Source organism: Eutrema salsugineum, unplaced genomic scaffold, assembly GCF_000478725.1.
Source record: "Eutrema salsugineum unplaced genomic scaffold, Eutsalg1_0 scaffold_5, whole genome shotgun sequence".
Lineage (NCBI taxonomy): Eukaryota > Viridiplantae > Streptophyta > Magnoliopsida > Brassicales > Brassicaceae > Eutrema > Eutrema salsugineum.
In genome coordinates, this window is record NW_006256612.1 from 8,036,820 (window position 1) to 8,055,465 (window position 18,646).

The following is an 18,646-nucleotide window of genomic DNA, read 5'->3' on the forward strand; positions in this document are numbered from 1 at the left end:
AATCTGATGGCAATAAGTAGTAACACAGAGGTAAAGTTAATGTGCTGTTTATTCATGAACATAGCACCAACATATACAAAGATCTTTCAAGACAAAGAAAGAACAACTCAAGAGCTTTTGAAGTTTTCACATATACATACATCTTAGAAAGCTACTAGTAATAATACCCGATCGTCCGTCATCTAGTCTCATCAACATGATGCTTCTATATACTACAACACATCAATTCCTCTGTTTCAATGAGCCGGATGAGGAAACACACTGTGTGCGCGATGAGCCTGAAGAATACAAGCACAGTGCACAGATGTCAAGTTAAGACAACCGCTCATGACAAGCGAATGCCTTCCCGAACATGTGTGAAGAGCGGGAAAGGTGTCGCAAACCGCTTGAACCGCTGAAGGTGTAAGGGCAGTGCATTGGCTGATGTTGAGACTTCTAAGCCCTTCTTCGTCGTATTTCTCCTTCTTAACCGATTTCCATTGTCCCGGTTTGTTCTTTACTCCGCTTTGTGCTAGTGAGTACATCGCTCTGTCTGTTATGTTTCTGCAGTAATATAGCCCCAGTGATCTCAAGTGCACACACCAATCTGCTAAAGCCACTACGCTCTCATCTGCAAACATTACATGAAGAAAGCGAGTTGGATAAAGCGCTTTAAAGGGTCTCAAAGATCAATTATTACTTTATCAATTTATCAGAGGAAATTTTGCTTCCGAGTAAAGCTTATCTAATGTGAATTACCTGTGATGAGAACACATCCACACAAGTCCAGGGTCCTGAGATCTGGGCAGCCATAAGCTAAACTCATAACCCCATCATCACTGATATTCTCACACCATCCCAAGTTAAGTGACTGCAACTGGTTACAGTTATTCCCAATAGCCTGCACACACCAGGAAGAAATCAATCAGCCACTCTGTGACCAAATGAGCAAAAATCACACTGACAAACAATATCAAACGGCAAAATTTACCTCCAAGGCATGGTCAGATACAGCTTGGACACATCCACAAAGATTCAGAACTTTGAGCTTTCTACAGAATCTGATCAAATAAGCAATAGCAGTGTCGCTGAATGAAGTGCATCCGCTAAGGTTGAGTTTAGTGAGGTTAGGGCAGCCATGAGCAAGTGCGTAAAGGGAACGATCAGTAAGTTTCAAGCTTTTGCTGAGATCAAGCTCTTGTAGCTCATGGCAGTGATTTGCTATTGCCTCCACTGCATTGTCCTCTAGTTGCGGTTTGTCCTGCCGTAGTATTAAAGCCTGCAGCTTTACAAACTTCGGAGCAAGAGAAAGAACCAAACTGTTCATGTTGTTTTTGCACCTGGTAAACAAAGAAGAAGCAAAATCAAAGAGTTAGAGAAAGATCAATCTTAACACACAGCAAGTGACAAGAACAAAGCTTCCAAAGGTTCTAACACTCAAGAGTCCAAAATATTTACTCCTCTGGCTGGATTAACGACCTTGGTTTTACCTCCTAATGAAAACTGATCCATCATCTTAAAGCTTTTCATCAAAAAGTTAAAAATCTTTTTCCCACTTTTTTCCATCTAACCAAACTATCATCAACAGATTGATTAAATGCTCCTTAAAACAAAAGCAACAAAAAAAGTTCTGATCTTTATACAAACTAGATAATACATAACCCAAAACCACAAGATGATAATCAAGAACTCTGGAGACTCAAGTCCCACTTCAAATCCCAAACACCAACATAGAGAAAAGATGTTTGTGCAAAAAAAAAGGGTTTAGAGAGAGAAAGGATTACCAAGAGAGACGTAGACGAGTGAGGCCAAGAGATATGGCATCTCTCCAACCACTGCAAACACCAGAAGCAACAATGACATTCCGATCATCGACAAGGGAAAGGATCCTCATCAGAAGCTCCACAGGGATGTCTTTCCACTCTTTGATCGAGATTCCTTCCATCTTCATCTTCTGAAAGCACTGGTCCAGTTCCATGGATGCTCCTCCTACCATCACCATGTTTAGATTAATGACTAATGAAGCGGTTTCTTGGTCCTATCACCACCAATGATGAGAGAGAATTAGAGATAGGGAGGAGGAGAGAGAGTAAGATAGCTGCCGTTTACCGATTCAAGACCTCGAAAGACGATATAGGATAGAAGAAAGGGATTTGAAAGTAAACACTGTGTTTGAGTAAAGGAAAAAGACAAACTTTTGTTCTAAAAGACATAGAAGAAAATTTTAGAACCTTTGAAATCAATTTGCAGGAGGCTAAAATATAAATTCTTATTTAAAGTATTACAAACAAATAATAGTTCATAATTTGCTCTGGATACCTTTTAAATTGAAGTTGGAAAAAAAAACTTTGGCCTTTAGACGATACCTTTGATTTAGTTTCTTCGTCTCTCTTTATGGGTTTTTTTTGTTTCCTTCGAAATAATTAAAATTTTTGCTCTTTTGAAGACACAAACGAAGCTATGGTCCAGAAGATAACAAGAAAAGAAACAAAAAAGGGAATAGGAAAAAAAAAAGTTTAGTTAAACGTGTGGGAAATGACTTTGTGACGCGTAAGCTGCCATGTGTATTAGGGGGATACGTCCAATTGCAGTGTTATAATTTCTTTGTTTTATGGGCCATTGAAAATGCTTTTGAATAAAATCCAACTCAAAGAATCATTGAAAATGCTTTGAATAAAATTGTACAAAGAAATTCAATTTTCTTTGACAAGAATATTTATGTAAAATATTGAAAAAAAATGAATTACTAATCATCTTTGAGTAATAAAGGAATTATTCTTTGAGTAATAAAATAGAAGAAGAGAAGAGGAGTGCTTTAACCCAAGGCTGTGCCTATGAAGTAGAAAAAGAAACACTCGCCTACGGGTTTATTTGTTTTTTAAAAAATGAAAGGCCCAATTTTCTAATTAAATTCATTAATTATTAGTAGTAGGAAATTTTTCTTTGTATAAAATTAATGAATATGTTAAAAAATATATATCTAATTAAAAAATATTTTACGCAACTCAAAAATATTAACTAATTATAAAATATTAAATCTATACATATATAGTAATTTAAACAACTAGAAAATTTTAAATTTTCTTGTTTTATTTTTCGTTGAAATCTTACGCAACTCAAATTTTCTTTTCACAACAACCACATAATTAATTAATATCTTCTAATTGCTAAATATTTTTTCTACAATTCTGTTTTATATAATTTAAATTTAGTTTAATTTATGATTTAGACTAAATTACAAAGGATAATTCAAATAATTAGTTAATTTATCAACTTCAAAAAATATGATTTAGATTTTAGATTGAAATAAGTTTAAAATTGTAGATATGTATTGTAGTTTTGTGAATTTAAAAATAATAATATTATATTATTTATATGTATTATTAGTTTTATATGAATTTGAAATATTAATGATTATTATTTGCTTTCTATGAATTAAATTAATTTTATATAAATTGGGATGGTAATATATTAATAGAGAATTTTTTTAAAAGATCGGGGCTCTCAATCTCTGGCCACGGGTCTGCTTTAACCCAAAAAAAAAGATGAGGAACGAATGTGTGTCAAAAAATTCGAAAAGTTGACAACTTTTGTTATTTGATTAAAATCGAAGCCGCAACGAAGGAGATCCACTCATTTCTCACATCATCTAATGGGCTACAAGCATATGGTATTTAATTACATTTTTAACACGTATGTAATGTTACTTTACAAAATATTTACTAATAACTACCATAATGTGGCAAACAAATTTTAACCACATCATATTTTATAATATGTATTGTTGATACATTTTTTTTTTAATTTTTCAACTGTATATAGAAATACATACTGATTTTTTTAGGTATAATAGCTATGTTTTTATCTGGAAGAATCCTCATTTTTGAAAATAAAATTGCGATGTCAAATTTTATATGCATTCAGAATAACTTTTCTTTAAAGAATATAGACACCATGTTTATATATCTAAACAAAAATTATCACTTATTCATCATTTAATCATATTAGCTTGACTACGAAGATGTCATTTGGATAGGTGGGCACGTTTTATTTTTCCAACGAAGCTCTCACCAATACTCAAGCGCCCTCAAATGCATAAACATCAACCAGCTAGCTTTATATAATAGAGTAGTTGCTACATTTTTCTAATTAAGCCCACACAATTTTATAGTCGCTCCCCATTAGCTAGATTATATCCTAAATCCTAACTGATAGTCGATTATATATGTTAAATAAATCTACATTAAAAGTCAGAAGAAATCTAACGTATACAAAAGACATACAGCAAGACTAATTGAATTGTGTTGGAAGTTTATAAACTTTCGCATGGCCTAAAAACTCGTCTTTACTGGTGGACACTAATAAATATTCAAACACGAATTATTTATCAGAATTATAGACTGTAGTAAATATTCGCACGCAAACACATTTATATCATGTTTAGTAAGATATTTCGACGTCAAAATATAAAATGCTCAATATAGTTAATTATTTTTCATTTGAATTATGACGCTAATTTTATTGCTGCGATATGTAAATGTATAATGCTTATACAAAGTCAACTAAAGCATCTTCTTCTAATATTTTTGCATACACACGTCGTTGTACCAAATTGATATATCGAAAAAGGAAGAATTCTGGGATGGGATAAAACAGTTTGATAATAATAATATAGCTACTAGAAAGTTAGTCAACTAGCTATATTATTCTGCCCATAATCAGTCTTGATATATTAAATTTCAACAGAGTGGGTTATGACTCGACAATTCTGAAATTTGGATAGAGCCAAAGTCAAATATAAACATCCTATGAAGGTTTGAGTCACACAACAAAGGAAACTTTTCTTGAGGCCTATTTTATTATATCATGCATAAACATGTTCAAATTTTGCATTACGGTCATACTAACCAACTATTAAACGACGAATATAACATTCTCAAGGCCGTTTCACGATGCTCGTAATGCTGGTTTCAATCGTCCTCGAGTACTATTCGATTCGTGGGCAATATAAATAATCAATGTACATGATACACATTACACCGTAAATGAGAACGAGATCTTCAACATCACACTTCCTCTAGATTTAGACATGAAAACCAGGAGGATAATCTTGAGGTCGTTTCTCTACTAATCCCTTTAAACCAAGTTCTTGCTCCTCTAGATTCTTTGGTTTAACATCATACACATCGTTAAACAACTCTATCAGTGGTTGTTTCTCCCACTTCTCCGCCGCCTGAATCGCTTGTAGAAGCTACAAACACAGAAAAACCAAACTTAAACGGTTAAATAACATCAACCTTAACATCAAGATCGTCGTCACGGTGGTTTTGGAATTTTTACCTGTTTTCTTGTGTTAGATCTTAGCTTAGATTCATCTTCCTCACTCCACCATCCATTATCCTCAACCCATTTCCTGAATCTGTTCACAGGATTTCTCGACATTTTCCAGTACTGGATTTCATCGGCCGCCCTGTATTTAGTCGAATCATCTGATGTAGAATGATGTCCTACTCTATATGTCATCGCCTGCAAAAAAAACCTCATTTCACTAAAGACACTAAAGGAGAAAAAAGTTGTAAACTTTGTGACAGTTCTCTAATATGGTTTTTAACCTCGATGAGAACTGGTCTTTGTTCTGTTACAGCCATTTCTCTTGCTGAGCGTACCGCGCTATAAACTGCGAGAGCATCGTTACCGTCCACACGGATGCTTCGAATACCGTAAGCTTGACCTTTCACAACAATTCCATCACCTGTAAAACAACCACTTAAGCTCGCTTAAGAAAAAACAGAGGATTTGTTTGGTCTTTGTGTAGTAGAAAAAAAAACAGAGGAAGTTAGTTAGTTTCATACTTCTGAATTGTTCTGAGATATGAGTACTTATGGCCCAACCGTTGTTTCGACAGATAAATACTACCGGAGCTTCCATCACCGCCGCGAAATTCAGTCCGGCGTGAAAATCTCCCTATCCCCCAAAAATCAATACCAAAAGTTGAAACTTTTCATTTCTTGAAATGTGAATTCTTCATGGAAGAATGAAAATTTAACGTTTTTTTGTTATAATTGAAATCACAACCTCGCTTGTGCCACCATCTCCAATGAATGTTACTGCACAAGCGTTCTTCTTCTCCATTTTGAGAGAATAGCCAACTCCAGCAGCTTGAGGAAGCTGCGTGCTGAATCAAAATTACAAGAAACAGATTCAGCAAAAACAAGAAAAAAAAACCCTCAAATAAAAGAACAATCAAGGATTGGTTCTTACGCGATTGGAGAGGAGACGGTGAAGTAGTTGTGTCTATTGGAGCCGTAATGGATCGGCATTTGTCTGCCTTTGCCATAATCAGCTTTGTTCCCAAAGCACTGGTTCGCAAACTCCTCCAACGTGAAGCCACGCCATAGAAGAACTCCAGGCTCTCGGTACTGTTAACCAAAAACCAAATTTCCCGGTTAAATCAAACCGGAATCAAAAGTGATAAGTAGAGGAGACGCGAGGAGCTTACCTGAGGCAAAACGACGTCGTCAGAGCTGAGAGCGGCGGCGGAAGCGATGTTAATGGCTTCTTCTCCGACGGAAGTTAGATAGAAAGAGATTCTTCCTTGACGTTGAGCTTCGTAGAAGATGTGGTCCATCACCTGAAGCGTCGCCATTTGCTCGTACATTCTCACGGCGAGTTTCTCGCTCACCTTTTCGGTTTCAGTCAGGAAAAAAACTGTTGGTCAACACTAAACCAGATCATACCAATTCTGTTTTTAAAATTTGCTGTACCGGAATGAAATCGCTATCGGGGATGATTCTTCCGTCTTCGTCAAGAACCCGATAACACGGGATTCTCCGAGAAGAAGATTCCGGTATGAATTTCATCTCGGATGTGTAACCGACTTTGCCTCCCGGAAAATCCAATTCCTAGAAATTTCAAATACGGTTTAGGGGTAGCATTCGGTAATATGAGAGACTATTAGGACATATGTAAGAAAGTTTTATAAAAACAGGGGTCATAGTGAAAATAGTGTCCGCACGGATTTTGGAAGATACAGACCGCTGTGACTTATGAATGAGACGTACACGTACTCAAATCAAATAACTCAAAATGGGACCTGCACAGCACTTGAACTATTCGTACGTGTGACTTGTGGTCTCTACTTTTTCTCATGCGATGGTCAAATCAAACCAATTTTTTATACAATTTTTTTTTTTTTTTGGAATACAAGTATGAAAAACAGTTTCAACTAGATTTGGTTTGAATATAGCTTTTGTATCTTATGATTTATGAACCAAGAAATCGTCAAACTTCGAAATGACCAATACGAAATCGACTTCAACCGGATTGAACACCATTAAACCGAAAAACTAGTTCTACTAAACAAGAAAAAACTGAACATATCTCCTTCCTTCGAAGCACTAATTAAATCCTTTAACATATTGATTTGTACAATTGAAATAAGCGTTTTGTGAACTAATCCAAATGTTTTAATTCAGTATTGTTTTAATTCAGTATTATGTATAACCACGTGAAAACCAGTATAAATATTTTTCACCAAATAAAATAATACCAGCTGGGCATCTTCCTCATCACTGAGTTGAACCAAATCAGGCTGTTTCTCCACTGCCGTAGACTCGTGACGGAGGCTCTTGACGGGACCCAAAAACACCGTAGAGGATAACTGAGAATTTTTAAAAACGGGACGATGAGAGTAATCGCGTTTGAAGAGAATTTTCGACAAACCAAGATTCTGTCTCAGGCTAGAAACGATGTTTCTGGATCTAGCAAACCAGATCGCCATGTATGCAAAGACAAATAAAAAAAGGACAAGGAGAAGAAAATGGGTGAAGAGTATGAAGAAGAAGAAGAAAGAAGTTGTCTTTAACGATGTTTCAGGGCAAAGGATTTACATGGACGACAAGTGTGTGTGCTTCCTTGTCGGACTTGACATGTCATTCGTATCTATCTATCTCCAACTCTTTTCCTTTTTTTAATCACTAAAATATTAAATATATGTCTAAAAATTATTATCTTCCTCGCTTTTTGGGATTTTTAGTTTCACTAATTATAGTGAACAAGTACTATCGACTATTAGAAGAAAATAATATTTGATTATTGAAAGAAGTTGCATTGCATATATAGCAAATCATTTAAAGATTTCTCAACCACCAAACCAAACTGTACTGTGCTTTTTCAATAGCGTTTGATCTTTATCCAACTATCGCAAATTTGTAAAGTCACCTACTTGCGTGTCATTTGTGTCTTTCTTTGAATTTGTCATGACGTCCGTGAACTATTTTTTTTTTACTTTCTCAAAACAAAGAAAAATTATATTGACATCACGTGAAAATATTTCCATTTTAGATTAGTTGAATTGTTACATACAATCACCCGAAACGATTGAAGAGTTGATATTTTCTCAAATTAAGATTCATTGATGAGTTACATCAAACGTAACTGATAAAGCTTACTTGGACCTAACTTAGATATATGGTTTGGCCTAGATTAGCCCAATCAGGTAGTAGGGACCTAACTTAATTCTAATACCAAACCACCTAACATATCCAGATAACTAAAGAATCATCAACATTATAAACTTGGATAACCAACTATGTCCAGCCATTGCCATTACATCGTTCCCTTCATTAGTACAATACTAATTAATAAAGTCGGTCGAAACATAGTTTCCAACAAAGAACATGATGTCTCTGGTCTCTAACAGGTCCAAGAATTAAAAAGCATGACATTCTAATCATATTCTCTGTTAGTCCTTTGGACGTGCCTCCCATATAAAAATATTTGTTCACAGATTTTTTTGGGGGTCTAATATTAGATGTAACGAATCATTCATAACAAGCGTCGATCTACATCGATGTTACAGTAAACAGCTGAGTTAGGACAAGAAGCATAGATCTAAAACCGTAACTATACCATGAGGACAGGACAGAACAGCGGAGTAGGAGACAAGTTACTATTGATAGGTAGATAGTAAAACGAAACACACCATCTCATATATAAATCAGAAGAATCGATGGAAAAAGTCTGATATAGCATAGAAAACTACATAGTAAACACGAAATCATCAGACATAAATGAATTATTCGTAATAGGCGTAGATCTACATCAACACATATCGATATCGCAAAACAGCTGACAAGAAACGGAACCGGAGAATATCTAGAAAACAAAATTTGTAATTTAAGTGTAACAGTTGAGCTAGCCCTTTATAACATGTCTCCCATATTGAGTGACATTTATTCACCGATTCAAGTACACACAATATTTAAAATTTAGGATTCGCGAATTTATAAAAATAATAGCATGAACATATATAATATACGAAATACTAGAGAAATATCCACCCATATATCTATCATAAGATAAAATGACATTTGAATTGATTTGTTGTTATGTATGTTCGTTAAAATCCATGGTTCTGACCACAACCGATGGAGTCTTTCCACATTGTCCAAGACATTTGAGACACTCTGCGACAATGGAAGTGCCTAAACAGTGCTCGTGGCACTCCCGTTGGCACTCCTCGTCTGGCTTTGCTTCACCTCCCACCATTGTAAGTATCATAATCAGTAGCATCGTGATCCACACCATAGTTATCTTTCTCTTCATTTTGATTTGTTTGATTTTTAAGTATATTTAGGAATGATCAGGAAGCATCATATAATTTATACATCTCATCCATTTAAAAACATATTATACATAAAATTAAAATAGTTTACGCATGAAGATCTTACAGTTTATTATTGGACTTTGATTTTATTAGCAGATTTGGAATTTTGTCAGAATTTTTTTCTTCATATATTTATTAAAAGATTAATAATTAGACAAATCTTACAAAATGAGACAAACTGATAATTACAAAAAAAAGTTTCATAGATATCTAAATGTTTTAATGCTGGATTTTTTATATTATTTTTTAGTCTGATATTAGATTCCCTTCTTTATTTTTCATAAAATTTCATGATAATTATCCTTTTTATTGAGATTCCATTTTCAACTTTATTATAAAAAACCCGAACATTGTATGAATATAAAGAAAGTTTTGTAGTGAATATAGATTCATCTCTCGTTGTTTGAAAAAAGATGCATCTCTCGACCTTTTTCTTTCTCCAAAACGTGAATAGAGATTCGTTTGAGATTTGCAAGGAATATACTAATCAACCTCGTATTTTACCTGTGTTACTAGACACGCTTAATCAAGCATGCTTTTAACAAAACAAACAGTAAAAGTCTAAATCTTACAAAGGCCAACGCTCTTAGAAAGTAGAGAAATTTCACGAATTGTATTATGTATACTACTTTTTTTCTGTTCAACCGATCGTCATCCTACTTACTTATCTTACCTTCTTTTCAACAGTATGTTTCGCATTATAGATTATGACATCATAAAATTTCATTTTCTATAAACACGCCTCAAACACTATGGAATCAATGAATATTTTGTGTGTAGTGTAATAAGAAAGCAATGTTCCAAAAAGCAGTGTAGGTGATGTTTTGTTAATTGTCAATAAATTTTGTTTTTCCTTTTTCATATGCTTAGCTTCTCAAGTTCTATTTTTATGGTGATAAAATTTCTAAATTTCAACATTAACAAAAACTATCATAATGTCATCGTCGACTTTTTTTGTTTGGTGTGAGGATGATCTAGAAGGGCTTGACTTTTAAGAATCCTAATCCCTTAAGCTTTGCTGAAATCCCGTTACGATCTGCAAATCATATTAAACCTTAATTGACAGCAACACCTTCCCCAAATTAAATACTGATTTAACCACTCTGAGAATAACGCGACATTCAAATTAAAGCCCAGAATATTTTTAATATAATTTTTCATTAAAAATCTGAACTAAAACTTTACTTCTATTTAATGAAATCAAAATCGTTTTCAATATTCTAGTATATGCTGCTACGTATGCCATGAACGGGTCAAGCAAAATATTATTTTCTCCTTTCCTTTGTAAAATAATACAAATGGCTTGTTTCTGAACAAAACCTCACTTTTAGTTTTGATTTGCGATTTGCACGGTTCCTCTCTCTCCTTCTCTCTCGTTCTTGCCAAAATGGCGATGTTAGATCCTTCAGCTAAATCCTTCAATACCCATTTGTGTTTTCCAAGTATTCCCAGTGATCACTCAGATTCCGGCGTCTGTTCGCCTACCCTGTGGAGAACCAGTCCGCCGAAGAGTCCTCGTCACCGGCCAGAAGATTACTGGAGCCTCTCGCCGGACTCGAAGGCAGAGGCTATCGCTCGTGGCCAACGAGAGCTTATGGACATGGTTAGTAAGATGCCCGAGTCGTGTTACGAGCTTTCATTGAAGGATCTTGTCGAAGTGAGGGGAAACGAAGAGAGTGACAGGAAGGTGTTCGATGAATTGCCTAAGAGAACGAATAGGCAGAGTAACGCTGTGAGGAAGACGAAGAGTGATAAATGGGTTGATCCGAATCGAAACAGTAGCGTAAAAGACAGTGGCTTTCTTCTTAAAATGATGTTTCCTGTTAGCTTAGGATCTAAGAAAGATACGACGAAGAAGATGACGAAGTATAAGAAGGTGGATTCTTCTGTGACGGTTAAAGATTCTCGGGTTTCACCGAGACCTTCGATCTCCGAAGAGTCAGTGAAAGCAGAGGATAAAGAATGGTGGAATAGATTGTCTGATCCGAGAGAAAGCTCGAGCACAGAGAGAAGCGGAAGTAGCAGTAGCAGCAGCAGTAGTAGGAGTCGAAGCATCAGCCTAAGGTATGTTTGAAGTTGGGTATCTTTCATATTCACATACGCAATGCTAGTTGGATTTGCTCTGGTATTGATGAAAATTCACAATTGTTCTAAGCATTCATCGACGCATATAAACATGAATTAATTGGCTTTGCTTTTTTGTTAATTGTTGATCATTTTTAAAATCTTGATGATATTTTTCCTCGAGAGTTAAATACCCTGTGTCCGTACAGGTATATGGTATCTGCTGCTCTATGATAAAAATCTCTGTTTGCAAAGAAAAGAAAATAAAGGAAATCAACTTTTAATTGTTTCACCTCTTCCGTTGTCTTACTGGAACTGTTTTATAATACCCTTTATTGTTCATCATGTGAAGTATTAACGATCTTTTTGGTTGTTTGGAAATTTTGTTGTCTAGTTTAAGACTTCTTATCTTCCCCATTAATTATGAAACTATGTAAATTATATCATTACCGAAAAATACTCTGTAGATCTTTTAAGACTTTAAGGGAAGTTAAGATTTAGGACTCTGTCTGTCTGAATGATTCATAGTGCATAACTCAAATCTCATTGGCATTTATGGAAACTTTTGGGGTTTGATCACATGCAGGGATAGAAACAGTGGCTGCTTCTCGTTCCTCTGGAGTTTACATTGACAAGAGTGAACCAGAGTTAATCCTCAATGTGTGGTGAGCTATTTAGGTTTTCATGGCTATGAATCTTCCGAGGAATGGTTCCAAGAACAGAGGAGATGAGACCGGAGAGATGAAAACCGTTGATTGTGCCACAAAGATGACAACTTTTATGATGATACTCCTAAATTTTGCTTTTTTATTAGCGTGTGCATCGTTTTGGATACGAATTTAATTTATGTAAATAGAGTTTAATGTGCACTGATTAGCTCTGAATACTTTGTTTTAGGACCTACTCGATTACCCTTGTTACTTTATTAAAAGCCTAAAACTAATAAATTTACATCATACTTTGCCTTAAAAGGAGAGTTCTTTTCTGTTCAAAGAGAAAGCTGGTGTGGAAAATCGGTACCCGCGTGGGTCATGCTCTGGACTATAAGAGAATTTTAAATTTTTTTGTTTTAGGAGTGGCTGTTCTCGTCTAAACGCGCGTCTTTGTTTGCTGTGTTTAGGAAACGCGTTTTACCTCTACAGCGTTTTGGAGTTCTCGGAAGAAAAGTCAATGATGAAAAATGAAATCAATTTGGATTTAGTTTAAGGAAATTTTGGTATATTATTAGTTGGTAATGATCATTACTTTCAACCTAATTAATATTCTTTCTTTTCCGTCACCGACCGTTACTTTAGCATAGTGAGACAAAAGCCAAAACACAAAAGTTTGCATCTTGCTAAATGATAGAACAAAGAAGTCGCAGTTGATTTATGGACGGCTAAGCCTGATGATGACCTGATACAATCATACAAAAGTTCGATCGTTTTCGAATACAAGTGTTAGTTTTTTTCCCGAGAATTCGTTAAATTGTTTCATCTCCTCAATCGCAAATTTTCGCTCGGTCTATCACCTATTCTCAAGTTTAAAGTCTATAGACAGGTGAATTCTGTTATGTTTGTGCTGATTCGGTTATCTTCCTTAATTTTACAGATGTAAACACATTATGGGTTTTATTTGAAACTCTTGTCTAGACTTCGATTCATACTTTCTCAATTGTTGTTTCCTTGATTTCCAGTTTGTTGGATTTGGTAATTTGCTGGCTTAATCTGTCATGGGTTTTCGTAAAAGAAGGCAATTTCGTGATTTTGGATTTTCTTCTTCTGAGGATTTCACATAGATATTGTTCTACTTGGTTTTTTGTTTTACAATCGATGCTTCTGGCTTCGTGATCTGGTCTGGTTACAAGCTGGTTTGTGGATTGTGATAGCTGTTATTTGTTTTCAACTGTCTTGATTCCAGTGATGTGATACAGTGTTTGATCTTTATTTCTTTATAAACTTACTGGAATTGAGAGGTTATATATAATGGTGTTTCAACCTTTGTTTGTACTTATAGGAAACTTGAAGCTTTAGGATTTGAATTGAAAAAGAAGCGAACTTGCAATGGCAAATAACGCGGCTGCTTGTGCTGAGAGGGCTACAAATGATATGCTGATTGGTCCAGATTGGGCTATCAACATTGAACTGTGTGACATTATCAACATGGATCCTAGGTAACGTCGTTTGATGTGTTTTCTTACTCTCAGAACCGCTTTTTGAATTACTGATATCTGAATGAGTTTAGGCTAGGAGGCTTAGAATTCTTACCTTCTTTTGTTTCTGTAGTCAAGCAAAAGAAGCAGTGAAGGTGCTCAAGAAGCGGTTAGGAAGTAAAAATTCTAAAGTGCAGATTCTTGCTCTTTATGTAAGTGCATTGTTATACTTATTCAAGGATACAATGCTTTGGTTTGGTTATGTTTAGTATACTGATATTCTCATTCATAAATGCTCGGGGGGTTTTGGTTAAGGCATTGGAAACTCTGAGTAAGAATTGTGGCGAGAGCGTGTACCAGCTTATCGTGGACCGTGATATTTTGCCTGATATGGTCAAAATCGTGAAGAAAAAGGTTTGTTACCATCTCTCACCTGCTTGTTATATTTCAATTCTATCATCAAATTCGCTTACCCTGGAAATTTACCAAACTCACTTATGCAGCCAGACTTGAGTGTAAGGGAGAAGATACTTAGTTTATTAGATACATGGCAAGAAGCTTTTGGTGGAAGTGGCGGAAGATTCCCTCAGTATTACAATGCTTATAATGAACTCAGGGTATAGCTTGAGTTTTGTTATGTATATACAATTCTATATTATGTATCAAAGTCATGATAACCGGTTTTGCCTTTTGAAACTTTTAGTCTGCTGGAATTGAGTTCCCACCTCGAACCGAGAGCAGTGTACCATTCTTCACTCCACCTCAATCTCAGCCCATTATTGCTCACGCCACTGCAACTGATGAAGATGCTGCTATTCAAGCATCTTTGCAAAGTGATGATGCTTCTGCACTCAGGTACACTCTCCCTTGTAGAATTTCCTGTCAGCGTTCTCTTCTCTATCAAGTAATTTTGTTTGTTAGACTTGTCTAATGGATAAATATGTATGCCTTGATCTCAAGCATGTTAAAGACTTTTGTATCTTCGTTTTTTATAGCATGGAAGAGATTCAAAGTGCTCAAGGATCAGTTGATATTTTGATGGACATGCTTGGGGCTCTTGATCCAAGCCATCCTGAGGTAGGATATTTTCAAAATTTGATTTAGTGGCTCTGTTGTTTGATCTGATATGAAACACTAACTATTCTTGATGTTGTGACAGGGTTTAAAGGAAGAACTTATAGTTGACTTGGTAGAGCAATGCCGTACTTATCAAAGACGTGTAATGACTCTGGTCAACACTACATCGTAAGGATTCGTTTGTTTTCTCCTTCACCCTCCTGTTCTTTGCTCAATTTGATAGAGTTTGTTAATGGCGAATAAGAGACTCCTTCCTTTTTTGCAGAGATGAGGAACTTCTCTGTCAAGGATTGGCATTAAACGACAATTTGCAGCGTGTTCTTCAGCACCATGATGATAAGGCAAAGGGAAACTCTGTTCCTGCAACAGCTTCCACTCCAATACCGCTTGTCAGCATCAACCACGACGATGATGATGAGTCAGATGATGATTTTGCTCAGCTAGCTCACAGGTAATACCCAATCCTTGCTCATTCCCGTTGACTCCCAAGACTTGGATTGCTAGAATTCATCGATCTCATCTCTGCAGGTCGAAAAGAGAGAGCGCACGAGGGAGTGGACAAGGGGGTTTCAACCCTATCCTTCCTCCCCCACCATCTACAAGGAGGCCAGTACATGTTGAATCTGGTGCTATGGACTTCCTCAGTGGTGATGTCTACAAACCTCAAGGAACCTCGGAGAGTGTAAAGCCTCCGAGTACTTCCCATTCATCAAATCAAGACTCTTCTGCTCCTGTTTTCGATGATCCAACTCCCCATAGCAAATCCCCTGAGCAAGCTTTGTTCACCAAACCAGTTAATGACCAATCAGAGCGATTGCCTCCTGCTCCTTGGGATGAAGGAACCAGGGTTTTTCCACCACCGATGTCTGCTAGAACCAACCGTAGGCCAGAATACTTGAAGCATAATAATGTTCCTCAACACTCAAGCAGTGGCTCTGATTCCTCTTACGAGGATCTCGTGGGACAATCGCGGAATCTCTCTCTGAATCCAACCGCCTCTGCTGCTTCTGCTGCTACACCACCAAAGAAAGATGACAAACCAGAGGATATCCTTTTCAAAGACCTGGTGGACTTTGCAAAAACCAGGAAACCATCGTCTTCTTCTTCTTCCTCCAAACCCAACAATCAGAACAACAAACCGTTTTGAGACAGAGCTGCCAGTTGTTGCTTTAGTAACAACTACTCTTTACCATTCTTTCTTCTTCACTTGTGTTCTTGTTTTCTTTGATTGAACATGGATGATGAAAGTCGTGTTTTTTTTTTTTAATAAATTTTTTTATCAAATAAAAAAGTGAATATCTAGAGACTATTACTGGATACTGGATGGAAATCTCACCATGTATACCAGGTAAATCGCATTTAATACAATGTATATAAATTCTCAGTCTGCGGAATACAAAGATTCTCCTATTCAATCTCATAAGAGTAACAAAAAAAAAGTTCTCGATCGAGTATTGGTTCCTGTAAGCAAGTCTAGTGTAGGTCTACCACAGATCAATCCCATGGGAGAGAGCCAGGAAAAGGAGCTGAACCACAGTACCTGAACAATCCTCCAATTTCAGGGCAACCATTAGGGTAAGGTATAGTCCTGTGGAAAGGGTCACGCTTCAGCTTCTTACGCCAAAGCGAACCAACACATCCGTATGGGTCTTCTTGAAACTGAGCTCTAACCATAGCCTCGCCTTTCAGAGCGCTTTCTTTAGACGAAAGTGAAGCTGGAGTTCCCAAGTAGAAGAATCTTGATTCCGGAAACCCCATTGCCGAACGGTGCAAATGCGCAAATCTCTCCTCTTTAAAATCATAACTCACAACCTGATCCAAGCATCAAAGGATACATTAACATCACAAGAATGAACAACCTTTCAATTACTAAAGAGGGAGAAAATTTTGAAAGCAAAAGGCTTTACTGTTATGTTCTTTGGGTAAGAGCCTGTGAGCTCTCTGAATCTACACACGCTAAAGAGAAGATTCTCAAAACTGTCTCTGGCATGCTCTTCCGTCAATGCCCTTGACCTCACCTCATCCTTGCCTGTCCCAATATCAACAATCAAACCATCAATGTAACAAAGAGCAGAAACTAACATAGCAGAGTTAGTAATTACACTCACCGAACCATCCTTTAGACTCAGCGACAGCCCAATAACTCTGAGCTTCACTGCGAGGCCCTGCGTCTTTACGAGTCTCTCCTCCACTAAACAGAAGCAAAGACTCATCATCTTTAGCTGCAGCCTCAACACCTTCTTCTATATGGCTCAAGAACGTCGACGCCTGACCTGGATGCTTCTGATAAGACTCCAAGAACCACGAATCCTCCTTATCAACTCTACCACAATCACTGCTCGTATAAACAGAATGTCCAGCCACCATCACGAGGTTTTTCAGATTCGCAAATGGGTAACCATCGTTATCCAAATCCGTCTTCTTATAAGTGATCGTTGATCGAACATGGTTCTCGTATATCGACGACAGGAATATCAGGAATGTGATCCCGAAGGAGAGGAGGATGATGAAAACGAGGATCGGGTGTAATTTGAAGAAGTGGTGAAGGCGATTCCCGAGAGATTTGAACATTTTGGCAAACGAATTCTTCGGCTTTCTAAATTTTCTGACAGTTCCTGATTCTAAATCAAAATCGCCAGCTCTTGGGTACGCATAATACGATTTGTTGGGATTACTCGACCCAAGTGGATATTTATTCATTATACAACCAAACCCAGGGATCGAGACCAGCAATGAGGGAGATTGAGCATTCCCAGATCAGATTTAGGGAGACTAATACGTGTGATCATCAAAATTTCATAAGTGTGTAATCAACAGAAAGTTGCAGACTTTGATCAAACCCAGATCATTGACTTCAAAGATAAATCTCGACAACAAATTAAAGGATATTCGATCACAACCCAGGTGAAAAATTTTCCAGAATCGAGGCAGAGAAATTAACGAGAAAAAAAAAACTCACGAGATTTTATTTCAATGTCCGGTGAATTCTAGAGCTTTCAATATAAGAAACCAGATGTAGAGTTTTGCATCTACTCCGTTGACCGAGAGTGTGGTAATATATTCGACCGTCAAGTTCGAAGATTTTAAGACAATTCTCGGAAAGATGTTGCAGTACTAATTAGAAAACTCGGAAAGATGTCGTCGACGTGAGCGAGGAAGAGAATTGGAGGAGAATCGTCCAGAATCCAAAACTTTGAAATCTTTAAGCCCAGATCCACCTTTTGGTCCATGTCAATGTAATGGGTTATAAAAAAAATTCATTTATGGTTCGTTTTCATCATTTTTCTTAATTTCGAATTTTTTTTAAAAAAATTGCTCCAAAATTATCATAACTATGAAAAAAAATAGATATATGTAGGACGACTGGTTTGAACATCCGAGCTTAAATATAAAAGTTTATAGGGCTGATATAGCCATTGGAAACATGTTTTTTGTAATCAACCGTATGATTTTAGGATCATAGCTTCTAAAGTTTTTATTTTGTCAACTAATGAGAACCTTTTAACAAAAAAATACTACGCCACTTGTGTGTTGTTTCATTTAGATCGTATCGCGATTAATGTAAGAAAGCATTTAGAAATCTGAAATCCATCATATTATGATTGACATATTTAATTATAATGTAAGTTTATTCCCCCACCATGAATTAATACATCACAAAGGTCAATTTGCCAAAGTAATATTTACGTTTTTTTTATTCGTATGAATACTCGATATTCTTTTCATCA

The 18,646-nt window shown here is 36.3% G+C and overlaps 6 protein-coding genes across 13 annotated transcripts; 2 read left to right on the forward strand and 4 right to left on the reverse strand.

The window, feature by feature from the left end:
* Positions 1–31: 31 nt before the first annotated feature.
* On the reverse strand, positions 32–2,428 carry LOC18992801 (F-box protein SKP2A). 6 transcript variants are annotated; one of them, XM_024153209.1, is made up of 5 exons: positions 2,346–2,428; positions 1,764–2,017; positions 971–1,319; positions 739–880; positions 32–610 (listed from the first exon to the last, which is right to left on the reverse strand). In XM_024153209.1, the coding sequence occupies exons 2-5, from the start codon at positions 1,979–1,981 to the stop codon at positions 237–239; spliced, it is 1,083 nt and encodes a 360-aa protein (XP_024008977.1). In that variant the 5' UTR covers positions 1,982–2,017; positions 2,346–2,428; the 3' UTR covers positions 32–236. The 6 variants fall into 6 exon arrangements, with proteins under 6 accessions (XP_024008977.1, XP_006416305.1, XP_006416304.1 ...); XM_006416242.2 differs by having other exon boundaries at positions 1,764–1,968; positions 2,346–2,416; XM_006416241.2 differs by having other exon boundaries at positions 2,299–2,412.
* Positions 2,429–4,809: 2,381 nt separating this feature from the next.
* Positions 4,810–7,857, reverse strand: LOC18992802 (2-oxoisovalerate dehydrogenase subunit alpha 1, mitochondrial). Its single transcript, XM_006416243.2, has 9 exons — positions 7,529–7,857; positions 6,744–6,881; positions 6,479–6,661; positions 6,241–6,398; positions 6,055–6,154; positions 5,832–5,943; positions 5,592–5,731; positions 5,320–5,505; positions 4,810–5,230 (listed from the first exon to the last, which is right to left on the reverse strand). The coding sequence occupies exons 1-9, from the start codon at positions 7,757–7,759 to the stop codon at positions 5,063–5,065; spliced, it is 1,416 nt and encodes a 471-aa protein (XP_006416306.1). The 5' UTR covers positions 7,760–7,857; the 3' UTR covers positions 4,810–5,062.
* A 1,466-nt stretch (positions 7,858–9,323) lies between these two features.
* LOC18992803 lies at positions 9,324–9,585 on the reverse strand (the record flags this gene model as incomplete). Its single annotated transcript, XM_006416244.2, has 1 exon — positions 9,324–9,585. A coding segment is annotated over one exon (219 nt), but the record flags the coding sequence as incomplete, so codon positions are not given.
* Positions 9,586–10,893: 1,308 nt separating this feature from the next.
* Positions 10,894–12,666, forward strand: LOC18992804. The gene is made up of 2 exons (XM_006416245.2): positions 10,894–11,710; positions 12,297–12,666. The coding sequence occupies exons 1-2, from the start codon at positions 11,034–11,036 to the stop codon at positions 12,340–12,342; spliced, it is 723 nt and encodes a 240-aa protein (XP_006416308.1). The 5' UTR covers positions 10,894–11,033; the 3' UTR covers positions 12,343–12,666.
* A 387-nt stretch (positions 12,667–13,053) lies between these two features.
* LOC18992805 (TOM1-like protein 3) lies at positions 13,054–16,202 on the forward strand. Of its 2 annotated transcripts, none has more exons than XM_006416246.2 (10): positions 13,054–13,148; positions 13,706–13,862; positions 13,975–14,053; positions 14,157–14,255; positions 14,345–14,458; positions 14,545–14,696; positions 14,837–14,918; positions 15,001–15,086; positions 15,184–15,369; positions 15,447–16,202. In XM_006416246.2, the coding sequence occupies exons 2-10, from the start codon at positions 13,753–13,755 to the stop codon at positions 16,063–16,065; spliced, it is 1,527 nt and encodes a 508-aa protein (XP_006416309.1). In that variant the 5' UTR covers positions 13,054–13,148; positions 13,706–13,752; the 3' UTR covers positions 16,066–16,202. The 2 variants fall into 2 exon arrangements, with proteins under 2 accessions (XP_006416309.1, XP_024009103.1); XM_024153335.1 differs by having other exon boundaries at positions 13,066–13,249.
* A 38-nt stretch (positions 16,203–16,240) lies between these two features.
* LOC18992806 (uncharacterized protein C57A10.07) lies at positions 16,241–18,058 on the reverse strand. 2 transcript variants are annotated; one of them, XM_024153336.1, is made up of 4 exons: positions 17,878–18,058; positions 17,027–17,690; positions 16,826–16,947; positions 16,241–16,730 (listed from the first exon to the last, which is right to left on the reverse strand). In XM_024153336.1, the coding sequence occupies exons 2-4, from the start codon at positions 17,616–17,618 to the stop codon at positions 16,413–16,415; spliced, it is 1,032 nt and encodes a 343-aa protein (XP_024009104.1). In that variant the 5' UTR covers positions 17,619–17,690; positions 17,878–18,058; the 3' UTR covers positions 16,241–16,412. The 2 variants fall into 2 exon arrangements, with proteins under 2 accessions (XP_024009104.1, XP_006416310.1); XM_006416247.2 differs by having other exon boundaries at positions 17,027–18,058.
* Between the last annotated feature and the right edge of the window lie 588 nt (positions 18,059–18,646).

What these genes read in the sequence shown, in the direction of transcription:
- LOC18992802 (XM_006416243.2), bottom strand. Translation starts at nt 7,759, where the DNA reads ATGGCGATCTGGTTTGCTAGATCCAGAAACATCGTTTCTAGCCTGAGA. An exon ending in ACGACGTCGTTTTGCCTCAG is followed by an intron (nt 6,399 to 6,478) that starts GTAAGCTCCTCG and finishes TTTGGTTAACAG; the next exon opens with TACCGAGAGCCTGGAGTTCT. An exon ending in AAAGACCAGTTCTCATCGAG is followed by an intron (nt 5,506 to 5,591) that starts GTTAAAAACCAT and finishes TTTTTTTTGCAG; the next exon opens with GCGATGACATATAGAGTAGG.
- LOC18992806 (XM_024153336.1), bottom strand. Translation starts at nt 17,618, where the DNA reads ATGAATAAATATCCACTTGGGTCGAGTAATCCCAACAAATCGTATTAT. An exon ending in TGAGTCTAAAGGATGGTTCG is followed by an intron (nt 16,948 to 17,026) that starts GTGAGTGTAATT and finishes ATATTGGGACAG; the next exon opens with GCAAGGATGAGGTGAGGTCA. An exon ending in CTTACCCAAAGAACATAACA is followed by an intron (nt 16,731 to 16,825) that starts GTAAAGCCTTTT and finishes TGCTTGGATCAG; the next exon opens with GTTGTGAGTTATGATTTTAA.
- LOC18992804 (XM_006416245.2), top strand. Translation starts at nt 11,034, where the DNA reads ATGGCGATGTTAGATCCTTCAGCTAAATCCTTCAATACCCATTTGTGT. An exon ending in AGTCGAAGCATCAGCCTAAG is followed by an intron (nt 11,711 to 12,296) that starts GTATGTTTGAAG and finishes GATCACATGCAG; the next exon opens with GGATAGAAACAGTGGCTGCT.
- LOC18992805 (XM_006416246.2), top strand. Translation starts at nt 13,753, where the DNA reads ATGGCAAATAACGCGGCTGCTTGTGCTGAGAGGGCTACAAATGATATG. An exon ending in ATTATCAACATGGATCCTAG is followed by an intron (nt 13,863 to 13,974) that starts GTAACGTCGTTT and finishes TTGTTTCTGTAG; the next exon opens with TCAAGCAAAAGAAGCAGTGA. An exon ending in TGCAGATTCTTGCTCTTTAT is followed by an intron (nt 14,054 to 14,156) that starts GTAAGTGCATTG and finishes GTTTTGGTTAAG; the next exon opens with GCATTGGAAACTCTGAGTAA.
- LOC18992801 (XM_024153209.1), bottom strand. Translation starts at nt 1,981, where the DNA reads ATGGTGATGGTAGGAGGAGCATCCATGGAACTGGACCAGTGCTTTCAG. An exon ending in TATCTGACCATGCCTTGGAG is followed by an intron (nt 881 to 970) that starts GTAAATTTTGCC and finishes TGGTGTGTGCAG; the next exon opens with GCTATTGGGAATAACTGTAA. An exon ending in TGGATGTGTTCTCATCACAG is followed by an intron (nt 611 to 738) that starts GTAATTCACATT and finishes TAATGTTTGCAG; the next exon opens with ATGAGAGCGTAGTGGCTTTA.